Raw genomic sequence first — 25,064 nt, forward strand, 5'->3', positions numbered from 1 at the left:
TTCAGCAAGGGCTTTCTTTATTTGTCAAAACAGCATTATGCTTGGCCTCCAAATTTGGCTGACAATTTACTGATGAGATTCATAACTTTTGGGTTACTCTGGTATTTCGACATATTTGCTGGATTCTGGGCCACATCCTGGAAGGCCACCATAACTTCTGGATCCTGTAAAGAGAAGTTTGTTTTTGTTTTTTTAGTATTTAAATTCTATCGGGTCAACACCTCTTTATTTAGACCTACAATTCTGACATGGCTAAGTTAACTGGGACTTGACTTGTGATCAACCAGTAGATAACAAGTCCTTAAAGTATACTTTAAAATATCTCATTAAGGATAACTTACAGCATTATTTCAATTACTTAAATATTATTAATGTGTACTTCAAAGCCAAAGTCTATTAAGTCACTCAAACTAGATAATCAAAATGAGCATGTATAATTCTGATACAAAGAAAAGGACGTCAGATATGGTAACTGCCACCGGTTACTGGAGTGCTTCCTATAAACCAACTTGTAAAAGCTTAAGCTACTCACTCTCGAAAAAACAATGAATACAATTACTACGTAACTGGCTATTTGGTTAATTCAGAAACATAAAAAATGAGTAAGAGTAACCTTTGTCTCCACACAGAATTATGAAAGAAACATCTTAAGAATACAAAGTTCAACTTTGTTCTTCCAAGTCTCACCTGCATGGCTGCAAGAACCTCTGGGTCGCTAAGAATCTCATTGAGCCCCGGCATTCCTGCCATTCCAGGCATGCCCCCTGCCATTCCAGGCATTCCTCCAGGGAAATTACCAGGCACTCCCCCAGGAAAACCACCTGCAAGAATAAAAGGAAGAATTGTATAGATACTCACTGAACTCACATGTAGCCTTATATACTATTTCCTGCCAATTAAAAATACTATACACACACGAACGTGTGCACAAGAAAATAAGGATGTCTTATTTTTAAAGATGTCTGAACATTCTAACTAGATAGAATGAGGCACAAGTTGTAGCTTCTAATTTTCTCCTAAAAATTAGGCTGTAAATCAGACTTTGCTCCCTTCTAAGATTTTCTTTCTACTAATCAAACTGCTGAAAAAGAAACTAATCTTACCTTAAAAACAAAGGGAAGACTAACAGTCCCTTAAAATTATAAAATCAAAAAACCAAATACCTTTTTATTATTTAATATTATTTGTATCCATTTAAAGGTAACTGATACTAGACTTTAGTTTGCTGCTGCTGTTTTTTCAATCTGTATTGCTCTAGAGCAGTTACTCCTTCAACAACTACCAGAAATGCTTGTTTCAAGAGCCTGGGGATTCCTGATCTCTGCCCCAGGCAGGAACAACATCTCTGAAAGAGAAACTGGAAATCTGAATTTTTATTGAGCACTCCTGGTAATTCTTCTTTACACTGAGAACAATACTCTGGGGAAAAGAAAAAAAGTTGCATTCTGTCAGCATATCGTTAGCTTTTTCACTACCATAAACCTATGTGTCCGTTAGAGATACTTGGAAATCAAATGTGTCCTAGAGATCAAAGGTGACTAAAAGTAAAGCCATATACAAGAAAAAACACATAAAGTCATTTTCATCTGGTTCGACAATAATTAAAACATGGCCATAAATGACAATAACAGAAACCTAAGGAAATCTAAAGAGACCTGAAAACAGCTTCAAGCTATTCTTCCTGGCCCTACTGACTCGAAAGCTTCGAAAAACTGGTTTCTACCCATAAAAAAAATTACTGGCTCAAAGCATAAATACTTAAGACAATCTGCATGTCAAATTTAGATAATAGAAATCTACCTAACAAAAAACTATCTCTATTACCACATTAGTGGTCATTTTCTGTAACAAAGATATCTGACAATAGATTTTATTTTAAACAGGAAGCAAGCTATGAGCTAAAAAATAAATTAAAAAAAAATTTTTTTCCCCCCTTTGTCTTCCAACAGCAAGTCATCTACAATATTTGTTCTCCCCTTTTTCCACCAAACTAGAATTTTAGTTGCTGGGCACATGACCTTTCACAATAAAAGCTGTATTTTCTAGCCTCTGTAAGTTATAGCCAGAGGCATAGATGTATAGGTGGTGTGTAGCTGCTTCTATAAACCTTAAGAAAAAGCTAGTTACAATCAAAGAGCTAGAGGCAGCTGATTCTCCATTAGAATCAAACTCTTCTCTCATCTCTTCCCGGTCTTTATATAAATTTCATACTGCCTTATTCAAAGTATTCAATAATTATTTTCTAAGTGCCTTTTCTTCCTCTTCTACCTGCATCTTAGGCCTCTAGGTACCAATCAAGAATACAGCTTTGCCTCACTAGAAATTTCTCATCACCTGACATTTTACAGGAAAGGGAAGTGTATTATTTCACACTGGACTCACAATATTTTTTATTCTAATTAATTCCATATAATGCCTTTACCTTAGGGTCCTCGTGAATATCAACATACAGAACAAAATTCCATTATGGCAATTTAGACGTACTTAGGTTACAGTCTTTTAATAAAGTACAACGCTCAGGCCTGAATCAATGGTAACTACTAAAAATATATATAGTACTCAAATTGTGAGAAGAAAATATACTATATTGTCATTAACAGAATTTTTAATGAGAATAAACTTTCTAGAGGTTAACACTCTAAAGACTCTCCAGTGTTCCAGGGACAAATGGAACTAAATGCGATACATATATTTGAACCCCCAAATAAAAACACCAAATATTTACAATACTAACAGTTGTTAATTTTTCTTTATGCATACCTGGAAAAGAGCCATACTGAGCTCCTGATTGTCGTCTGGCTTCTTCCTCCTTTAATTTAAAAAAGAAATACGTAATAGAGAATTAGAAAGTCTGCTGTCGCTCTAACCCTATCCAGGCAAAACCATAAAAAAAAAAAAAAGTACACAACAAGCTAGTTAGAGAACTTCTGAGAATAACAAATTTCAAATGGCAATACTGGACTCCAGAATACACCCCACACCACCCCTGAAAAAAACAAAACAAAAAACCTTCGAACTGCATCCTCAATGACCATTATTCTTGGTAATGATTTTCAGCAAAGTACGTTTCCTTTTACGCTGGGGAAAAAAACCCAGGAAACTGACAGTACTAATATGCCAACGTTTAAGAAAACTGTAAATTCTGACTTTTTTAAGAACTTGAAAATGAAAGCACATGGCTAAATTACTAACGCTAAGGCCCTCTGTTTCCCAGGTTCATTGCTTCCTTATTATCTCTATATAACAACAAACATGAGTAGAGATTTACTGATTCGTTTCTACTGGTTTTTAAAAAATTATTATAATTTTATTAAAAGAGAAAACGTAAGATATACAAATTTGAGACTGTTCCTCTTATTCAATATCTTTGATACTCAGTTATATATCATAATCAAGGAAACAAAAATTAAACTATGTAAAAATTACTTTTAAAGGTTAAAAACTATAATCCTAAAAATAAATCATGATATTTAATAATATGACAAAAACATTAGGATGTAACGTTATGTAATCGTAACAGTTTTAGGACCTTCAGTAATGTTGGAAATAAACAGGTGGAAATTAGAACACCAATGCAGAAAACGAACAGCATTAAATTAGGAGGAACCATAAGAAGGGCAGCAGAAACACTGAGGAGGAATATAATTTTTCTTTTTCATAAATTTTCTGTGACTTTGTAACTACTAATAAAAAAACGACTACAATCAATTTTAAGTAGCTACTAGACGGCAGTGAGTTTAGTTTGCGGAGTCTGTAATTAGAACAGTAGGGATCATAAAAAGTAACAAATCAGGACAAGCATCTTCAAGAAAATAAGTAACGATACTGCCGAGTTTTAATTACTTGACTGGCAAAAATCCCTGGTATTACAAGGGCACAAAATAGAGTGTCTTGAGAAGACTAAGTTGGTGAAACCTAAGCTCACTTAAGAATTTTAAAGACTAAAAACATTCCCAAGAGTTAATGAGCCCCTCTCCCCCTTAAAATAGTATTATTAACCTATAGGAAGGAGCCCCAGTGGCATGGTGGTTAATCACTCAGCAGCAAACAAAAGGAAGGTTGGTGGTTCAAACCCACTAGCTGCTCCACGGTTGAAAGATGTGGCAGTCTGCGTTCGTCAAGATTACAGCCTTGGAAACCCTATGGGGCAGGTCTACTCTGTCCTATAGGGCCGCTTTGAGTGAGAACTGACTCAGTGGCAGTGTTTTTTTTTTATATCCTACAGAACTACAGCCAGCATTAAATATAGGAGCCAAGAATTACAATGGTATCCCAAAAACTCTGATCTACTGTATGTTCCCTCCATGGCTTAAGGACAAAAACTTTACCCTCTGGGCTCTTTCGTGTTCTTCGCGAGCCTTCTTAACCCTTTCTATTCTTTCTTTGACCTCTCGCTCTTCACGTTTTCGCTCATACTTTCTCCGATGCTCTGCAATTTTCTGGGCCTAGGGGGAGAAAAGTGATAAAAAAGTCAGTCTCTCCCAAAAGCTGAAGAAGGACAACATGAATCAACAGTTTCGTTAAGAGATACTTTTCTTTGTGTTTAACTCAATACACATTTCTGAATAATGACAGTTAGAAGATTTACCTTATAGAAAAAGACTTTACATCATTCAGGGTTTAATAAGACCAATCCCTATTGTACGAGGCACTGTGAAATAGAGAAAAGACTCTGGGATTTGAAGTTAGAACTGCTACAATCTCAAACAACTAACTAGCTCAAGAATGACAAATACTTTACAGATTGCACAACAATCCTTGCCTGACAGCTTCTACCAGCTGCACGGTGTAAAGGACTCAGGAGTTACACCTAAGTTCAGCAGGAACGCGTACCACCAGTGATGCCTGCCATGGGAAAGCAAAGACTGGGAACACACATACCCGGCATTTGCCACAGTCTAACTACACTTAAGTTTCCCTACCGTTAAAGGCGGGTAAGGGGACTAGAAGGCAGACTCATAGAATTGCTATACGGATTAAAAGAAAACGTATTTAAATATGCGCACCAGGCACTGGTACATGGTCAGTACCGAATACCTGGAAAAAAACAGATTCATATTTAACCATTACTGCACTTTGTTCATGATTATTTTTTAAGAACCTCATGTTCTAGAATAAAATATCTCACAACAGTCTTGTTGAATAGTCCTGTTATGAGAAGAAAAATCACATGAAGTCTCTGGTGGATGATCAGTTCAATAGAATTTTTACTATCTTAAATCCTCTGGGAGTAAATTCTGGATAGGTTAACTTCCCACAAAACTGAAGAATTTACCATTTAAGAGGGTTAAAATTGTTTTAATTAACAATTTTATTTCAGGGGATATCTAGGTCAATTGGCATAGCAAAGTTTATTAAGAAAATGTTCTGCATCCCACTTTGCTGAGTGGTGTCTGGGGTCTTAAAATCTAGCAAGCAGCCATCTATGATGCATCAACTGGTCCCAACCCACGTGGAGCAAAGGAGAGTGAAAGAGCACCAAAGACACAAGCAAAATATTAGCCCAAGAAACAGAAAGGGCCACATAAACCAGAAACTCCATCAGCCTGAGACCAGAAGAACTAGATGGTGCCACCAATGACAGCCCTGACAGGGAACACAACAGGGAGTCCCTGATGGAGTGGAAGAAAAGTGGGGTGTAGAATTCAAACTCTAGTTAAAAGACCAGACTTCAAGGTCTGACTGAGACTGGAGGGACCCCAGAAGACATGGCCCTTAGACTCTGTTAGCCCAGAACTAAAACCATTCCCAAAGCCAACTCTTCAGACAAAGGTTAGACTGAACTATAAGACAAAAAATGATAGTGGTGAAGAGTGTGCTTCTTGGCTCAAGAAGATACATGCGACTAAATGGGCAGCTCCTGTCTAGGAGCAAGACAAGAAAGAAGGCAGAGTGGGACAGGAGCTGGTTGAATGGACATGGGAAATACAGGGTGTAGAGGAGGAGCGTGCTGTCACATCGTAGGGAGAGCAACCAGGGTCACATAATGTGTGTCTAAGTCTTTGTATGAGAAACTGATTTGAATTGTAAACTTTCACTTAAAGCGCGTGCACGCGCACGCGCACACACACACACAAAACCCATTTCAGATATCATCTTAAAACAGAATACTCTAGCTTCTGGATTCAATATTATCATTTAGAAAAAGGTTTAAACTTACTAACTTCCATAGGACCCTCATGCTTTATACAGTGGCTATACATACATTATACATGGACAGACCAGATGCATTCCTGGCTATTGTACAGATTTTCTATTCCTTTCCTTGCTATAAGCCTGATGCCCCCTTTTCCACATCTAATTTTTTGGTTATAATTCCACTATAGGTTTACAAACAAAGTAACAGAGCTTGCTATAAAACAGCATGAGAAATCAAAGTATAAAACCCTAGAAAGATTTCCTGAGTTGAGTACAAAACTTCAGTGATTACAGACTATGTAACTTCCGAAAGTTTCTTTCTTCTCATCTGGTTTTGAGGTATCTGGTTTGCACGAGGGGCTAAGTACCAGAAATATAACTGCACTGACTCCCCTTTCTCTACTTTACATACCCTCGGTTGAACTTCCTTCAGCACTGCGCTAGCATCTTCATCATAGTCCAGCTTACAAGCAAGGGCCAGATCATGTGCTGCTTCTTCCCAATGGCCCAGAAGTCTGAAACAGATTTAAACTAATTTTAGCATTCTGTATACATACTGAGCTAAGTGACATGGTGTTTTCCTTCTTTATTATAAAAAACGATTATTACAGAAGTTTAAGTTAAATTTTCAACTACAGATTTTCACAAACCAATTCAATTACTATGTTGGTTTATCTGCAAAAACTTGCAGGGGTTTAAATTTCCTCTATGATAAATGTAAAGATACTGTTTTATTAAAACAAATGCTTAAAAATGAAATTAAAAATAAAAATGCTTTTTTTAAACTGCAAATACGGTAAAGGCTGTGAAACTGGAACCTGTGTAAGGTGGCAACCTGTCAGAGAAAGAAAACTCAAATATTTTCTACTAAATACAGAGTGATATAAAAGAAAACATGTACCCTGTAAAAGGCTCAGAAAAAACAAGGCAGTCCAACTGAGTTCCAGCTCTCACAGACTTCACTGTATCATGAAATTAAAAAAAAAAAAAGGTATGTAGACCATTAATTTTCAGTTCATCAAAAGCAGGATTAACATGATGGATACTTAGCATATGACCTTCTATATAAGACAGAAGGGGAAACAATACACATGTGTGAAACTTTGTTGATAAAAGCAGCAAAAGATAGATCTGAAGCTAAGGTTGGTGGGGGTAGGTAAGAACACGACAGAGGAGCATGGCAATGGAAATGACATCTGTCTGCATTATCTCTTCACTCAGTTTTAACTTTTAAATGTGTAAATGTTTCACACTCAAAAAATAGAATTAAATCAGAAAAGAGGGGCGAAGAAAGCAAACCCTAAACCTGAATACAATCAGAAATACAAGAGGCTAATTGTATATCAAACGGATAACATAAACAGAAAAAAAACTGACAGTGTACATCTTATGTGAGGTACACTCTATGGACAAAATAAGCAAAAAAAAAACTTTGAACTTTATTTAGCTAACCTGTTTTTCAAGGTATCATAATTCTAAAATGATTTTACGTATACTGTAAGAGAATACAAGCAGACCTGGGGTGCAATGATTAAGAGCTATGGCTGCTAACCAAAAGATCAGCAGTTCAAATCTACCAGCCACCCCTTAGAAACCATAAGGGCAGTTCCGCTCTGTCTTAGAGGATCACTATGAGTCGGGATTGACTCGACAGCAATGCGTCTGGAACATTTTTTTAAGAGAATGATACAGATAAGTAAACATATTAAGGAGAAAGATTTTCACTGTAGGAGCCAAGTGTCAAAAAGAAAAACATTTAATGTTAAATTTTAATTGGAAATATCAGTACAAACTCACCATTTCATGAAATTAAAAAAAAAAAATCATGACAGTTTTTTTTTCTACGTCTCTCAACTGAAGCAGAATAACATCTCAGAAACAATAAACATACTTGGTGTCCAAATTTTTGTTTCTAAATACCATCCCCTTGGAAACCCTGGTGGCATAGTGGTTAAGTGCTACAGCTGTTAACCAAGAGGTAGGCAGTTCGAATCCGCCAGGCACTCCTTGCTAACTCTATGGGGCAGTTCTACTCTGTCCTATAGGGTCACTATGAGTCAGAATTGACTTGACAGCAACGGGTTTGGTTTGGTTTGTTTTTTTAAATACCATTCCCACTAAAATGAACCACGATTTCTTAGAGAAATGACTGATTCCAAGTAGGAGCAAGCAAAGTACAAGATGAGCTTGTGCTATCTTGTACCAGAAGACAAAGAAATGCTCAAAGATTAATGGGGTCTCAAAAGGATCAAAAGCAATGTGTGTGAACTTTTTCTATAGCCACGTATCGTTAATATATTTTACTCTAACTTTTTATCTATCTCTTTGACATGTGTGTGCGTAACCACGAGAGCTATTGTGAGTCACCTTTTCGACTCCTGTAACATGCTGTCACTGGACAACCCATTCCCCCAAGCCACAAGCAATTGTATGTGTAACATTAAGTCTCACCCTAGAATGACTACGAACCTGGGTTATTTTGGGTCTTAATTTTCCCCTTTGATTTTTCAGGTGACCTAACAGTGACTAAAGTAGTTTCACATTAATGTATTCCTTTTATAATTAATACACATTATTTGTTCAGTATTAAGTTACAAAGACAAAGTCCGAAAATAAGAGAAAATTTCTAAGAACGCTCATACCACTCTCTCCTTAAAGGTTATTTTGAGAAAAATCCTTACCTTATACTTGGCTCTATATGGTCAAAAAATGTTAACAGCAGCTTTTAAAAAATTTTTTTGAATGGAAGGAGTGAAAATCATTTTTATTTCCGTATTTGTTCCCTATAAAATTCTCTAGGTTCTTTATACAGAGCACAAATTACTTTGGCATTAAACCCTCAGGCAATTTTATTAAAACAAAGCGTAATAAAATATCACATTTAAAGTTGAAAGAGTTCTAAAAATAATTAAATTCTCTTATTTACCTGTGTGCTTTCCCTCGCCACTTGTAAGGCTGAGCCGAATCAGGATTAATTTCGATGGCTCTGTCACAATCTCGGATGGCAGCATTTGGCTTCTGTAATTTGATGAAGACACTAAAAAATAAGTGTGACATTAAAAGGTATTCATTTCAAACAGTAACACCTTTGGCATCTCCACAGAAGTAATTCTAATTAAACAAATGAGCTGCAATTATTCTCCAGGGGATGCTTTTTGGAGTCCTCACCTGGCTCTCTTAGCATACAGAATGGCCAAGCGAGGATTCAGTTTGATGGCATCTGTGAACAAGTCGATGGCTTTCTGTAGTTCACCTAAAGTAAAACAAAAGTTATTCAGAAATATTCAGAGAATAAAATATAATAATCCTACTGGTCTTTTACCCCAGTAAAAAAAAGACTGGCGTCTAAATTAATACACAAAAATGGCTCTTCAAAACTCTTCCATTGTACATCACTCAAGACACATTAATTTCTTGGTATATAACCCTCTAAATACAGCAGAATGCCATATTTTAGTAGAACCATTTTTTTTTAATTAAGAAAAAAGTAAAAGGATAAAATCAATCTAAAGGGTAAAATAAACTAATTTTATTTTATTAATTTTCTTTTAATCACCAAATTAAAAGGATAAAAATTTAACTTACAAAGGGAAAAGTACCCATTAAATTCACAGGGCTGATCTTTTTTTAAAAAAATTTCCCATTTCAATTCACAAGAATGGCAGAAAAAGCACACCAAAATTCATTCATTGTATCCCATTTTCATAATCAGCTTCTTTGTATAACAGTCCCTTAAAATGAAATCATTCAACAAATAAAACATACCATAAAAATAAAATGGTTCTTCGCACTAAGTCCAAAATAAGTCTTGGTCAAAGAAAACTTGAGACAAGACAAACAAGGGACTTTAAGTATGGTATTACAAATTATAACACGAGGATGTCTAACAAGCAACTAGGACCTACCATGTTGAAAAGTGAACTTCTAATTCCTACCCCACTGCCAAATTTACTTGCCATTCCTATCTTCCCAAGTAAATAAGGCTGCATGTGCCTGGGACCTGAGTGCTAGAGCAATGAATAATTGGTGAGGGAAAAAGGATAATGGAGGGCTTTTTCATATTCTGTAGATTTGAACTTTTTCATACTCAGCATGTGTTAAATGACCCATTACGGACTGAATCGTGTCCCCCTCCTCCAAACTTATATGTCAACTGAGCTAGGCCATGATTCCCAGTACTGAACGGTTGTCCTCCATTTCATGAGCTGATGTAATTATCCTCCATTTTGTAGCCCTAGCGTCTATGCCTGTGGTTATGACGCCATTTGAGAGTCAGCTGTTCATTATGTTAACGAGGCAGGGTTGTCTGCCTCAGAGTGGGTTTTAACTCATAGCGGCCCTGTGTAATATAGAACGAAACGCTGCCTGGCCCTGCGCCATCCTCACAATCACTGCTATGCTTAAGCCACTGTTACAGCCACTATGTCCGTCCATCTCATTGAAGGTCTTCCTCTTTTTTGATGACCACTCTACTTGATCAAGCATGATGTCCTTCTCCACATACTGGTCCCTCCTGATAACGTGTACAAAGTATGTGAGACGAAGCCTTGCCATCCTCACTTTTTTAAAAAATAATTTTTATTGTGCTTTAAGTGAAAGTTTACAAATCAAGTCAGTCTCACATATAAACTTATATACACCTTACTACATACTCCCATTTACTCCCCCCTAATGAGTCAGCCCGCTCCCTCCTTCCAGTCTCTCCTTTCATGACAGTTTTACCAGTTTCTAACCCCCTCTACCCTCCCATCTCCCCTCCAGATAGGAGATGCCAACATAGTCTTAAGTGTCCACCTCATGCAAGTAGCTCACTCCTCATCAGTATCTCTCTCCAACCTATTGTCCAGTCCAATCCATGTCTGGTAAGTTGACTTCAGGAATGGTTCCTGTCCTGGGCCAACAGAAGGTTTGGGGCCTGTGACCGCCGGGATTTTTCCAGTCTCAGTCAGACCATTAAGTCTGTTCTTTTTATGAGAATTTGGGGTCTGCATCCCACTGGTCTCCTGCTCCCTCAGGGGTTCTCTGTTGTGCTCCCTGTCAGGACAGTCATCAGTTGTGGCCAGGCACCATCTAGTTCTTCTGGTCTCAGGATGATGTAGTCTCCAGTTCATGTAGCCCTTTTCTGTCTCTTGGGCTCATAATTACTTTGTGACCTTGGTGTTCTTCATTCTCCTTTGATTTGGGTGGGTTGAGACTCATTGACGCATCTTAGATAGCGGCCTGTTAGCATTTAAGACCCCAGACACCACACTTCAAAGTTTTCTTAATAGAATTTATTTTGCCAATTGACTTAGATGTCCCCTGAAGCCATAGTCCCCAAACACCCACTCACCCTTGCTCCGCTGACCTTAGAAGCATTCAGTTTATTCAGGAAACTTCTTTGCTTTTGGTCCAGTCCAGTTGTGCTGACCTCCCCTGTATTGAGTGTTGTCCTTCCCTTCACCTAAAGTAGTTCTTATCTACTATCTAATCAGTAAGTAACCCTCTCCCACCCTCCCTCCCTCCCCCTTCTCATAACCACAAAGGAGTGTGTTCTTCTCAGTTTAAAACTATTTCTCCAGATCTTATAATAGTGGTCTTACACTACATTTGTCCTTTTGCATCTAATTTCACTCAGCATAATGCCTTCCAGGTTCCTCCGTGTTATGAAATGTTTCACAGATTCTTCACTGTTCTTTATCGATGCGTAGTACTCCACTGTGTGAATATACCGCAATTTATTTAACCATTCATCCGCTGATGGACACCTTGGTTGCTTCCAGCTTTTTACTATTGTAAACAGTGCTGCAATAAATATGGGTGTGCATATATCTGTTTGTGTGAAGGCTCTTATTTCTCTAGGATATATTCCTAGGAGTGGGATTTCTGGGTTGTACCTAGTTCTATTTCTAGCTTTTTAAGGAAACACCAGGTCGATTTCCAAAGTGGTTGTACCATTGTACATTCCCCCACCAGCACTGTGTAAGTGTTCCAATCTCTCCACAGCCTCTCCAACATTTATTATTTTGTGTTTTTTGGATTAATGCCAGCCTTGCTAGAGTGATCACCATTCTCACTTCTAAGTCGCATTCTGGCTGTACTTCTCCCAAGACAGATTCGTTAGATTTTCTGGAAGTCCATGGTGTATTAGGGTGGAATGTATCTTACCAGAGGGTGTGAAGTCACCACTCTTATCACCCTTATTCAAATCACGCCCTTCCCTGAGTCATCTTTTATCTTACAAGAGATAAAAGGAAGGAGAAGCCAGGGAACACCTAGCTCAAGTTGCATAAAATGGTTTATAAAGAAAATGTTCTACATTCTACTTTGGTGAGCAGCACCTGGGGTCTTAAAAGCATGTAAGAGGCCATCTAAGACACTTCACTGGTCTTGACCCTTCAGGAGCAAGGAAAAAAAATAAGGATACAAGGTAAAGATTAGACCAAAGGACTAATGGACCACAACTACCATGGCCTCCACCAGACTGAGTCCAGTACAACCAGATAGTAGCTGGCTACCACCACTGACTGCTCTGACAGGGATCACAACAGAGGGTCCTGGACAGAGCTGGAGAAAAATGTAGAGTGAAATCCTAAAGCACAGAAAGAGATCAGACTTACTGGCCTGACAGAGGCTGGAAAAACTCCGACAGCATGCCCCCCAGACACCCTTTTAGCTCAGTGATAAAGTCACTCCCGAAGTTCACCCTTCAGCCAGAGATCAGACAGGTCCATAAAACAAAATGAGACTAAAGAGGCACACCAGCCCAGGGCCAAGGACTAGAAGGCAGGTGGGGACAGGAAAGATGGTAATAGTGAACCCAAGATCGAGAAGGAAGAGTGTTGAACATGTCATGGGGTCATTAACCAATGTCACAGAACAATGTGTGTACTGTTTAATGAGAAGCTAGTTTGTTCTGTAAACCATCTAAAGCACAATAATTAATAAACAAATAACTAAATAAATAAAAAGAAAGAAAGAAAAGCGAACAAAGATAGGGGCCTCAATGCCACCAAGAACAGATGAGAGCAGAGTGCATCCTTTAGACCCGTGGTCCCTGCTCTGAGAACCTCCTAGAACCAGGAGTATTTGTTGGCATTGCTTTGAATGTGTTAACTTGGAGATACACCAAAATACTATCCTTTCCATGAACGTTGTATGTATCTCCAAATTTCTTCATCATCTTTTGTGTTCTTTAATAGAATTTTAATTTTTCCCACTCTTGAAAGTCTTCTGTAATCATAGAAACTAAACTTCATAGGTGCACTTTCTGTTGTGAATGGTATCTTATTTTACTGTGTATTTTAATTGATTTTTGCTGATGCAAAGGCACTTTTTTTTATTTTAATCTTGCCTTTAAAGTACTTGACAAGCTTGTTAAACTGTCTTACTGTCGTTTCCGTTGGGTTTTCTGTTGTTGTTTGTCGTTAGGTGCCGTCGAGTCAGTTCCAACTGATAGCCAGCTTATGTACAACAGAACGAAACACTGCCCGGTCTTGTGCCATCCACACAGTCGTTACTATGTTGAGCCCATTGTTACAGCCACTGCGTCATTCCATCTTGTTGAGGGTCTTCCTCTTTTTCGCTGACCCTCTAATTTACCAAGCACGATGTCCTTCTCCAAGGACTGATTCCTCCTGACAAATATGTCCTGCACTAAAGAGAGACTTTGTCTACATGCTTCCTGATCCTGACTTACAGCCTGTTGATTCTGATCCTGAGATGTACCTTGTTCCTTCATCAATGACTTAACTGTAAGTATGGTCTGAGAGTTCTGTGCAGCTACTGCAACCAGTTATCAAACCCAGGAGAGAAGCAGAAAGGACCAAGGGAATGATAGGTGGTGTGAGAATTGGTAAAAAGGTTGGTAAATGGAGGCATGTGTGACTGCCACGTTATAGGGATCAGCCCTAGGCTGATTCTGGTCACTAAACCCTCCAAACTTAGACAGGTTCTGACACTATTATTACCACTAGAATTTTACAGAAGGGGCTTGCATGTGTTATTGGTATTAGCCATAGTACTCAAATTTACAAATTGTTTCTGTACTACTTTATTTGAAAGCCCTTCAACTTTTTAAATCCATTTCTTGGAGGAAAACACCACGATACCGTCAGGAAAGCAGAGGCTTTGCATCAGACAGGTTAGGATCTGTCCACGACAGAGGCAAGGTAACTGCTATCCAGGTTTCGGCCTCTAGATCAATGGGGAAGGGGTGGGTGGAGAACATTGTAATACATAATAAATAGGAATTATCTTCAACTTTTGCGCCATTTAATCATTAGTGCAATAAAGAAAAGAATATTCAGACTACCACAGAAATGTAGAAGAGAAAAAGCTCACTCACCATCATTTAGGGCATCAATGGCAGCCACTTTCTTATCATTTGCCTGATCCATCATCTCTTCAGTTACCTAGGGAGAAAATGAATGTCAACTTAGAAGATAAAACAAATAGAAGGAAGCAATTTGGATTTCTCGAGGATGAAGTTGTCACAATCCCCATTTTCATTCATTCTTCTCTAGTCTCCAGGGAGCAAACAGTAATTATAATAACTCGTTAATAAAAAATTATACACAATGAACTTTTACTTTTTATATTAAACAACAAATCTCACTCCCTACACTCGGCTCTAGACATGAATACGAAAACCCAACCTCCTGACTAAGAGGTTAAGCTAGTTCTTTTTAGACTTGAATCCTCAGGAGAGAAAGGTCTCATTTCTTTGATCCTGCAAACGTCTACTGAGCACCTATACTAGACGGAACAAACACTGTACAAGATGCTGACAGTACAAAGATCACAAAAAAACTGCTGCCGTCGAGTTGATTCCAACTCATAGTGACCTTACAGCACAGAGCAGACCTGCCCCATGGTTTTCAAGGAGTGCTTGGTGGATTTGAACTGCTGACCTTTTGATTAGCAACTGTAGCTCTTAACCACTACGCCACCAGGGTTTCTGTACAAAGATTAGTAAGAACAAAACCTTAGAGCAAATGTCCTACCTAAAATGCAAAGTGGAGAACCAGTTTCTTTAACATTAGGAGGAAAAAAATACCCACCCTATCACCACTATTACTCAAAATATTACTGAAGGGGTAAATTCATTAAGAAAATTATCTGTACTGTTAAGAATTGGGGGGGAAAAAAGCCACGAACTGTATTTATATCTACCTAGAAAACCCAAAAAACAAATCTGTCTTAGAAGAAGTGCAACCAGAATGCTCCTTACAAGCAAGGATGGCAAGACTACATCTCACGTACTTTGGACATATTTGTCAGGAGGAATCAGTCCCTGGAGAAGAACATCATGCTTGGTAAATTAGAGGGTCAGTGAAAAAGAGGAAGACCCTCAACAAGATGGAATGACGCAGTGGCTGTAACAATGGGCTCAACATAGCAACGACTGTGTGGATGGCACAGGACCGGGCAGTGTTTCGTTCTGTTGTACATAAGCTGGCTATCAGTTGGAACTGACTCGACGGCACCTAACGACAAACGACAACAGAAAACCCAACGGAAACGACAGTAAGACAGTTTAACAAGCTTGTCAAGTACTTTAAAGGCAAGATTAAAATAAAAAAAAGTGCCTTCGCATCAGCAAAAATCAATTAAAATACATAGTAAAATAAGATACCATTCACAACAGAAAGTGCACCTATGAAGTTTAGTTTCTACGATCACAGAAGACTTTCAAGAGTGGAAAAAATTAAAATTCTATTAAAGAACACAAAAGATGATGAAATTTGGAGATACATACAACGTTCATGGAAAGAATAATATTTCGATGTATCCCCAAGTTAATACATTCAAAGTAATTCCAACAAATACTCCTGAAATATGTTTTTGATAAACCTTTAAAAATAACCAAGAAAAATGTACTTTACCAAATAACAAGACGAACTACAAAGCCAAGATAACGAAAAAGAAAAAAGGAGAAGAATTCTGTTTACAATATGGTCCACATGAAACCTTGAACAAGACTAAAAACCTTTAAAAATCCATCTGGGACCTAGCAAGAAAATAGAAATCCTCAAAGACCAAGATTAAATAAAGGCTGAAATACAACAAGGTAGATTTTACCCTTGTAACAGGTATCAAACCCTTGTGACCCTACAATTCTGTTTTTGAAGATGGTGCAGGTCACAGGAGACACAGATACAGCTGAAGAGAAGGTAAGTGGTCTTATCAACACCCCCCAAATAAACATGGAACTCCAAATGCCTATACCTACGAGCATAATAGTAAACCAAAAATAAACCTGTCTCACATTAAGGGACGGTCAAGTAAAGAGGAGGAAAAAAATGCTCCCTGAAAATTCGTAAGTACCACCAGTTTTTCATGTGGAACTCACATTTCCTGTGTAATAAAAAAAAATAAAATAGCATGCTGAGACTTTAAAGTGGTCCTCAGTTAGTAGTGCCAACTCAGAGCCCTGACGGAAGCAAATACACCCCTCTTTGGAGGAACACACCTTCTACTCAGGCCTCAAAAACTTTTCCACAAGAACACATGGTCAAAATATATCTCTGTCTCTCTCTCTCTCTCACACACACACAACCCACAAATAAACTAAGTACCTCAACGAGCAAGACCAAGAAAAAATTATGGAAGAATAAGACCAGCAAGAGTTCAAAAAAGAATATAATGTATTTAAAATAAAAGCTAGTTCTGAAAATTGGTAAGGAGGAAAACACTTACAAATAAATAGATTCTAAAAAGAACAAAAGTAAATTTTTCCAAAATGAAAAACAAAAATTCAAGTTCAAACTTCAATGAACAGCAGACTAGACATAGGAAGCACTCATGATTTGGCAAACAGGTAAGTAAGTCTAATACTGTTTTCATTAACTAACCAGGGCTCCAGAATGAGAAAGAGGCAGTATTCCAAAGAGGCAACAGCTGAAAATGATCCAGTGCTACAGGAAGTTAACAGACCTCAAATTTAAGACACTCTGTGGCTCCCAAGTAGGATAAATTATAAACCTAGGCATATCAAAGCAAAACAGCACCAACAATAAACAGAACATATTTTTCAAGATCCCTTTTTTACAAACAATAAGTACCTATATTTGTTTTTAACAGAAATGCACAAGATCATTATGGAGAAAATGTTAGTAAGTTACGAAAAAAACACTCAAGAAGACCTAAAATTCAGACACACACCACATTCACTGAGAGTTAATCTCTACAGTGAGGAGATAGCAAGACTTAGTACAAAGCTATGTTATGAATTGAACTGTGTCCCCCAAAAATGTATGTCAACTTGGCTAGGCCATGATTCCCAGTATTGCGTGACTGTCCATCATTTTGTGATCTGATTCTGCCTCTATGATGTTAATGAGGTGAGATTATTGGCAGTTGTGTTAATGAGGCAAGACTCAATCTACAAGATTAGATTATAAGTCAATGTCTTCTGCGATGTGAGAAAGAGAAATGAGAAGAACGACGGGGGACCTCATTACCACCAAGCAAGAAGAACCAGGAGCGTACATGGCCTTTGGACCCAGGGTCCCTGCACTGAGGAGCTCCTAGAGCTGTTGAAAGTTGATGACAAGGACCTTCCCCCAGAGCTGACACAGAGAAAGCCTTCCCCTGGAGCTGGCACCCTGAATTTGAACGTCTAACCTCCTAAACTGTGTGAGAATATATTTCTATTAAAGCCATCCATTTGTGATATTTCTGTTATAGTAGCACTAAATAACTAAGACAAGCTTTATAAGGCAACGTAGCGTTACTACAGGGAAAAAAAATAATCAGACGAGTAGGAAAGAAAGCCTCAAAACAGACCCACACATATGGAAATGGTATATTCTGGCACTGCAGATTGGTAGGGAAAGGAATTCTCCAATAATGGTGCTGGCAAGGAGACCAAAGGTGAAAGGCAAAACCATGAAATTTTCATAAGAAAAAGATTATTATAGCAATTACAACCTTAAGGTAGTTAAGCATAAATATAAAAGATCAACAATATTAAAAAAAAATTGTTTATTGAGACAACAAAGTAAAAAGACAAGTCACAAACTAGTAGAAAGAACACGCAGTGCAGCACATATACACAGTAAATTAGTACCCAGAATATAAAATGAACTGCAAAGCAGCAAGAAAAAAACCCACTAGAAAAATGGGCAAAACATCAGAAAAGACTTCATGAATACCTGTGAATGACCAATAAGCATTAAAATATGCTCCTTATTAGAAATCAAGAAGATGCAAATTAAAAGCCACAAAAACATACCATTTTTCACAGTAAGACTGCCAAGAATGAAATCTGCCACTAACATGTTGATGAGAATACAGACCAGCCACTTTCAAACTGCTACAGTGTTTCTCATTGCTTTTTTTTCCACTATCAATCCCCCTAAGGAGTCTTTTAAAATATTTTTCCCTAATTTCCACCCATCTTGGATTTTAATACCACAGATATACTAAACCCGTTGCTGTCGAGCCAATTAGAGCTCACCATGACTCTACAGGACAGAGCAGAACTGCCACACAGGGTTTCCAAGGAGCCGCTGGTAGATTCAAACTCCTGACCTTTTGTTAGCAGCCAAGCTCTTAACCACTGCACCGCCAGGGCTCCACAGATACGCCACGTATGTGCTAATGTGGTACAATCCTTTGGAGGATCATTAACCATTATAATATCTAAGATTTTTTCACCCTCTCCCTGATAATCAATTTTCGCCACCTTGAAGGCAGACCATCCCTGTTGTGACAAAACCATTTTGGAAAACAACCCAGCAGTAGATAACCTACTAATAAGCACTTCCACTTGTAGGTATATTCTTTGTGATCTCTACTTTGCAGTCTAAAGAGCAGTGAAGTCAGATGCAAGCTGAAAGACAAGATAAAACAAAAAATAACAAGGATTTCAAAGACTGTCACATTGACAACTGTCAAAGATTGTCCTGGGAATTTTTACAAATATTTTAAGTAGTAAGATAAAATCCTTTCCTAAATGCCTAAACTTAGAGAAAATCTTAATAGGTGTTTTTTTCCTCAAAGAGTCATGTCTTAAAATTATTTAAAAAAATGGGACTTCCACATTCCTTACAACAAGCAGAACCTGTCACTGAACTTACCTCTACATTTTCATCTCCCATTTCTTGAGGGGCATCAGTGTCTGGTTCAATCACACCTTCATTGTCAATTTCTGCCAAAGTTGAGAAAATGACATTAAGACTTGTGATATACACTACAGTAGCCACTAGCCACATGAGACTATTAATATTTAAAATGTGGCTTAGAGCAATTGATGAACTGAATTTGCACTGATGACAAACTGTAAAATATTTTCCCATTATGACTTTATTGTTTTGGTGACACTGTATTTCACTTTAACTATCTCGTTACATAAAATAGTTGTATTGTATTGTACTGCGAATGCTGGCCTGCACATAGCTCCTACTTACAGACACACATCAACAAGCCAGTCAGTCACCGTACTGATTCAGCTCCAATCATTTTTTCTATACACTGACGTAACACTATATTTTTTAGGAAATACTTTATGTAGACAGCAAAAATGAGTGATACTTTGATGTAAATCATAGTGAAACTGTAATTTTCATAGAATTAAATTATTTCACTTTTTAAAGTATCAGTAGAGACCAAATTTTTTAACTTAAAATAAAGACAAACTTCTGAACCACAATCAAGTTTCAAAGCTAGTATTAAAAACAAAACAGTAAAGGAAGACACTGGAAAGAGGTAAGCTGCAAATGTCATGATGAATGACGATGGGAATTCGCTGCAGCAGAGCAAAACAAAGAAAACTGTTATATATTAAAAAAAACTTTAAGTAGACAATATTGACTCGTTTCAAACAAATTCATCATGAATTTGATACTTTCTCTTAGCAGTTAAAAAAAAAGTTAAAATTAGCCACCTAAAATTAGAATTAAACATCCAACAAAAAATTTTAAAGTTTTTAACAGGAACTGAGCTTTTAACTTCGTCTACCTATGAAACAGCTTGTTTCACACACGTTAAAAAAAAATTTTAGAAAAAGAGCTGATAAAAATTACTAGTTATAGAAATTGTTAGAAAAGTACATTAAAAAAAAAAACTTTACAAAAAGTGAAAGATCTTCAATTAAGTATCTGAACAACTGTCCACAGAATGCAAGACCATTCCAACAATTTCAAAGTTCAATTAATTCATAATGTGAACAACTGTCAGTTTTTCTTTAGTTTTTAGATAAACTGTACTATGTAAGAAATTACCCAGTTAATATGTAGACTATATTCAGATGAAAGGACTTCCAAATTTACAAAAAAATTTTGTGAATTTGTGGCCTTAAAAAAACAAAACAAAAACTCATTGCATAGGTATTTTTGAATCACTGCATCTGTTAAAGAACTTCAGCTAAATACGAAAAAGTTCATTTCTATCACTCCAGTTACCTTAGGTCTAAAGTTTGTATTTACAAATATTTTAAAACAAGAAACTGGTGTTTCCCTTGTTTCGTTTCACTGCGTAATACATACTGAAAAACATCTGTGATCAGTTTTCTGAAGCAGACTAAGGGTCACAGGTACAACTGCTGAAAATCATTCAGTGTACACGTCACTGCCAATTTCATGGAACTGTTCAAAGAACCTGAAGGCAATTAATTATCTTGCGTGTCTCTCCTGAGATGCATTGGTTGAGTCCTGGAAGAGTTGTATACAACTTTACTATCCTGTTAACTTCAAGATTTTCTTTGGGGAAAAAAAAATGTGCCTAATAATAAAGGACAAAAGATGGCAGACTGATTTGCGTTTTCTCACTAATACCACACCGCCTAGGACTGAGCTCAACGTGAAGCCAAGGAAAGGAAAAGTCTGTCTGTGAACTTTTACCAATTCATGTTGAAATTGAAACTTTTCATAATACAGCTACTAACCAAAAGGTTGGAGGTTCAAACCCACCCAGAAGCACCTCAAAAGAAAGACATGGCATCTACTTCCAGGAAAATGAGCCACTGAAAACCCTGTGGAGAACAGTTCCACCCTGACACGCACAGGGTGCCACGGGCTGGAGCTGACCTGATGGCAACTGGTCTTACATGCGTAAAACACCCGGAATTTCAAATACTTACTATGAAAAAAAGGAAAATATTTCATTAATTATTTTTATATTACATGTTAAAATGTTTAGACATATCGGTTTAACTGAATTATGGAAATTAATTTCACTTGTTTCTTATTAAACCCAGTGAACCCAGTGCTGTCGATATTACACTTTTTAATTTAACTACTAGAAAATTTAAATTCCGTACATGGCTCACATTGTCTTTTTATGAGCACTGATACAGCCAATTCAGTAAAAAGTCAACACAGAACCATATCAAAAGGCCATCAAACATAAACTACCATCTCCTCACCTAGATCACTTTCCTCACTTGATGGTTCCTCTGTCTTTATGTTTTCCTCCGGCTTCTTACTATCTGTTTTTTCTTCCTAGCAAAGAGAAGGCAAATGATACTATCAGTACTTAACAACACACCTGCTACATATACCAATTAATACAAATTTATATATAAACTGTTCACATTCATTATGTCCTCCTTGTTAACGCTCCCTTTCTTGTTTTCTTTCAGTAAACTTGCTCTTATTTCTTTTTTATAATTAAGTACAGGTCCAGTCCCTTATCTAAATGTCTTTGAATTACGTCTTTTGAATTCCAAGAAAGTTGGATTTTACAGAGTGAAAGTCACAGATATATACTTTCCTCAATAGGCACTGTAGCCCACAACTCTCTACAATCAAACATGTGGCTATTTCTGCAAAATATCCATAAATAAAGACTACAAACAGCCTCATGTCAGTTCAGGTCATGTTGTACAACCGAACACATTTACTAAAAATCTTTACATTTTAAAGGGCTTTTGAATTTTGAATTGCACATAAGGGACTGTGGAACTATCATACACAAACGATAAAAACTGAAAAAATTTAAAAGTGCACATGATGGAAAGAAAATCTCTTTTCCACCCCATAAGCAATCAGTGTGGTTTCTCATGTATTTCATTCTAGATATTCCCTCTGTACATAAGACAACTCTGCACTTTGCCTTTTCCACTTAACAAAGCTCTATCTTGAAGAATATACCATATCAGCTGACCTATTCCTATTCATTCAACTGTACTACTCTACTGTGTCAAAAATTATTTATCTAGTTATTCACATTACTTCCCCTTTCTTAAAAATTAGAACCAAAGTCTCACCTTATTAAATATTTGTGAATCTCCACCATCTGCAAAGTGCTAGACACACTTGACACATACTGAGAATAACACCCATTAATTCTAAATAAAAATGCTCTTATTATAAGCAATTTTAGCAGAGATGTAGTTTAAACAATTTTGTTTTCGTCTTCATATATTGTAAAACATCCTATTTTGGCTCAGAAACCACCAAATTCTGATGACTCAACTAAAAGGAAAACCAATTGTTGGGTTTCTGCTTAATTTTTCTCATTTCAATTGATTATAGATATAACATCTTTTCATAGCCAAATAAATGTACTTATGTTTGGTGTCCTAAATAGTAAAACAGCAAATTTCCTCATTCCTTAAGACACCTAATTGAAAACTTACGGGAAAATCTTTCAGACATGAAGGTAGAAAATGGGAGAACTGAGCATTTTGAGGAGGCACATTCTGAAAGAGTACATCTCCCCCTCGTCCCTAAACTTCAGCTACTGGCTACCCCTCTTCCTGATCTCACCTCTCCCCTCCAACACACACGCGCTTTGGTAAATATCTCTGAAACATCCCTTTGGTGGTAAGGCAGAAAAACCTGAGAATTACTGATTTGGGTTACTTGTTCATTTACTGAGCAAATATTAATAGGGTACCACTGTGCTAGGTGTTAAGGGTACAATGATAAAGACAACAGACACCTTCACAGGGCTTACCATTTACATGCCAGGAATATAACATACGTGACATTTATTGTAAAACATAGTAATCATTCAACCCAAAATTCTCGTTTCAAAATTAGATTTCAGAGATTTGGTCTTATAACAGAAATTTCACAAACATCTTATCTCCAAGTGGACTTGCGGAAAATGAGGAGTGATAATTTGCGATCAGTAGTTAAAATAGATCTCCAAGAAACCTTTTAGTACTTTATCACTAAACACGCAAATGAAATTTATAACATACCTTGATATTTTCTTCTGATTTAGTTTTATGAGTAGCAGGTGGTATTTTACCACCCATGCTTGATAAGATGAGAAAGAAGATATTTGTTTAGAAAACTACAATTAACTAAGTCAAGCAACATCTTTTATGCCTAAAACAGAAAAAAAAATAAAAGTTAGACATTCAGATGGCTACAGATGGCAACTTTTTTAAAACCTTAAGAGTAAACTCTCAGTTAATTTGAATACTTTGATGTTATGGTTAAGTTTTTTCAATTCTAAAACTTATTTAATGCACACTAATTAAGGAAAACCTAATCCTTTCCCTGCCACAACAAGCCTAACAAAGATGTACCTTCTCTATGCCCATTCCTACAGGAAAAGGGAAAGAGGCTGAGAAACCAGCAGGGAACGACAGCATCATTTTCGTTGTGGGTTTAGAATTCAATAAATATATTTGATTCCAAAACTGTAAACACGACACTTAGCAAGAATAAAAAAACTCAAACCAGTTGCTGTCGAGTCGATTCCGACTCAGGGCGACCCCATCTGTGTCAGAAGAGAACTGCACAGAGTTTTCAATGGCTGCTTTTTCAGAAGTAGATCACCAGCCCTTTCTTCCAAGGTGTTGCTGGGTGGATTCAAATTGCCAACCTTCCAGTTAGCAGCCAATCACAAACTACTTGCACCATGTAGTTCAGTTAAATCCAAATAGGCAGTTTATGAAACAACCTGGTGTAATAATTCAAAATGTTTGCTTACTTTCTTTACACAGTATTCACCTGCCCCCAACATTAGACTTTCCCCTTATCTTTTACCCTTATCCTCCTGGCCTTGCAAACCCTTTTTTCCCAAACACTCTAAGGCAACACTGGGACTTACATGCAAATAACTTGGTGCAGACTAAGGCACATGGGCTCCATGTAAGAGTCCAGTGACTAGAATGTATCTAAGGCAACGCCACAGTAGCAAAATGTGCAGGTTACAAAGACTTTAAAATTACCTTAAGACAAAAAGGCTATAATTTACTCAAAAGATATACTAACTTGGAAAACAAAAAAAGAGCTAGGCTAAGGCACTCTAATTGTCAATTCTTCACAACCAAAGTTATTGTATCTATGTATACATTCATTACAGTTGGGTGAAACTTCTGGACTCAGGATATGCATACGATGAACTGAAAAGGACAGCAGTTTTCCAAAGGTCTTTAACCAATTTATACTTTCATTAGCAGTGCATAAGAGTCCCGGGTGTTCCACACCTTGGTAAACTCTCAGCTATTGTCCATCTTTTCCATGTTTAGCCATTCTGACAGATGCATAGTGGTATCTCATTTGTAGCCAAGTGTCTTTCGCCTATTTCTTGTCCGTTTTGAATAACCTTTTCTGTGAAGTTCAACTCTTATCCAATCTTCTACTAGATTGCTGGGGTACTTAAGAATTGGTTATGAGGGATGGAAGGGAAGGGAAAAGGGTGATGGAAAAATCTCATTAAGGGTACGTTTGCACAGCCGATTATTATAATTGCTGTCAATGAAAGTTGTACACCTATAAAAAGTAGAATTGTCAAAAGTTGTGTGATAGACATATTTACAACCATCAAAAAAAGTAACTACTAAGGCTGTTTATTTACGACCAAACACCTCATGGGATTTGGTTCCTTTTATTATGCTAAGCTGCAAATTCAGATGTTTTAGGTTTGAAGGTTTAGGATCATGTTTTCATGGGACATTCCAGTTAACTGCCTAAAAACATGTTTAGTGCCTCTGCTCTAGCTCTTAGTTTGTTGTGGAGTACCCTGGGTCTTAAAAGCAA

The 25,064-nt window shown here is 37.2% G+C and overlaps 1 protein-coding gene across 2 annotated transcripts in view; it reads right to left on the reverse strand.

Moving 5' to 3' along the window:
• Positions 1-25,064, reverse strand: part of ST13 (ST13 Hsp70 interacting protein) — a 29,007-nt gene continuing 3,943 nt past the window's right edge. For both annotated transcript variants that reach the window (XM_049884473.1, XM_049884474.1), the window contains exons 2-12: positions 23,273-23,330; positions 21,488-21,563; positions 19,203-19,273; positions 14,465-14,531; positions 9,307-9,391; positions 9,065-9,175; positions 6,551-6,653; positions 4,329-4,445; positions 2,761-2,809; positions 688-821; positions 1-164 (exon numbers count right to left, since the gene is read on the reverse strand). In XM_049884473.1, coding sequence (XP_049740430.1) covers positions 36-164; positions 688-821; positions 2,761-2,809; positions 4,329-4,445; positions 6,551-6,653; positions 9,065-9,175; positions 9,307-9,391; positions 14,465-14,531; positions 19,203-19,273; positions 21,488-21,563; positions 23,273-23,330 — 1,000 coding nt within the window. In that variant the 3' untranslated portion in view covers positions 1-35. The remainder of the gene's footprint in view (positions 165-687; positions 822-2,760; positions 2,810-4,328; positions 4,446-6,550; positions 6,654-9,064; positions 9,176-9,306; positions 9,392-14,464; positions 14,532-19,202; positions 19,274-21,487; positions 21,564-23,272; positions 23,331-25,064) is intronic.

The sequence above is a fragment of the Elephas maximus genome, chromosome 4 (genome assembly GCF_024166365.1).
Source record: "Elephas maximus indicus isolate mEleMax1 chromosome 4, mEleMax1 primary haplotype, whole genome shotgun sequence".
NCBI lineage: Eukaryota > Metazoa > Chordata > Mammalia > Proboscidea > Elephantidae > Elephas > Elephas maximus.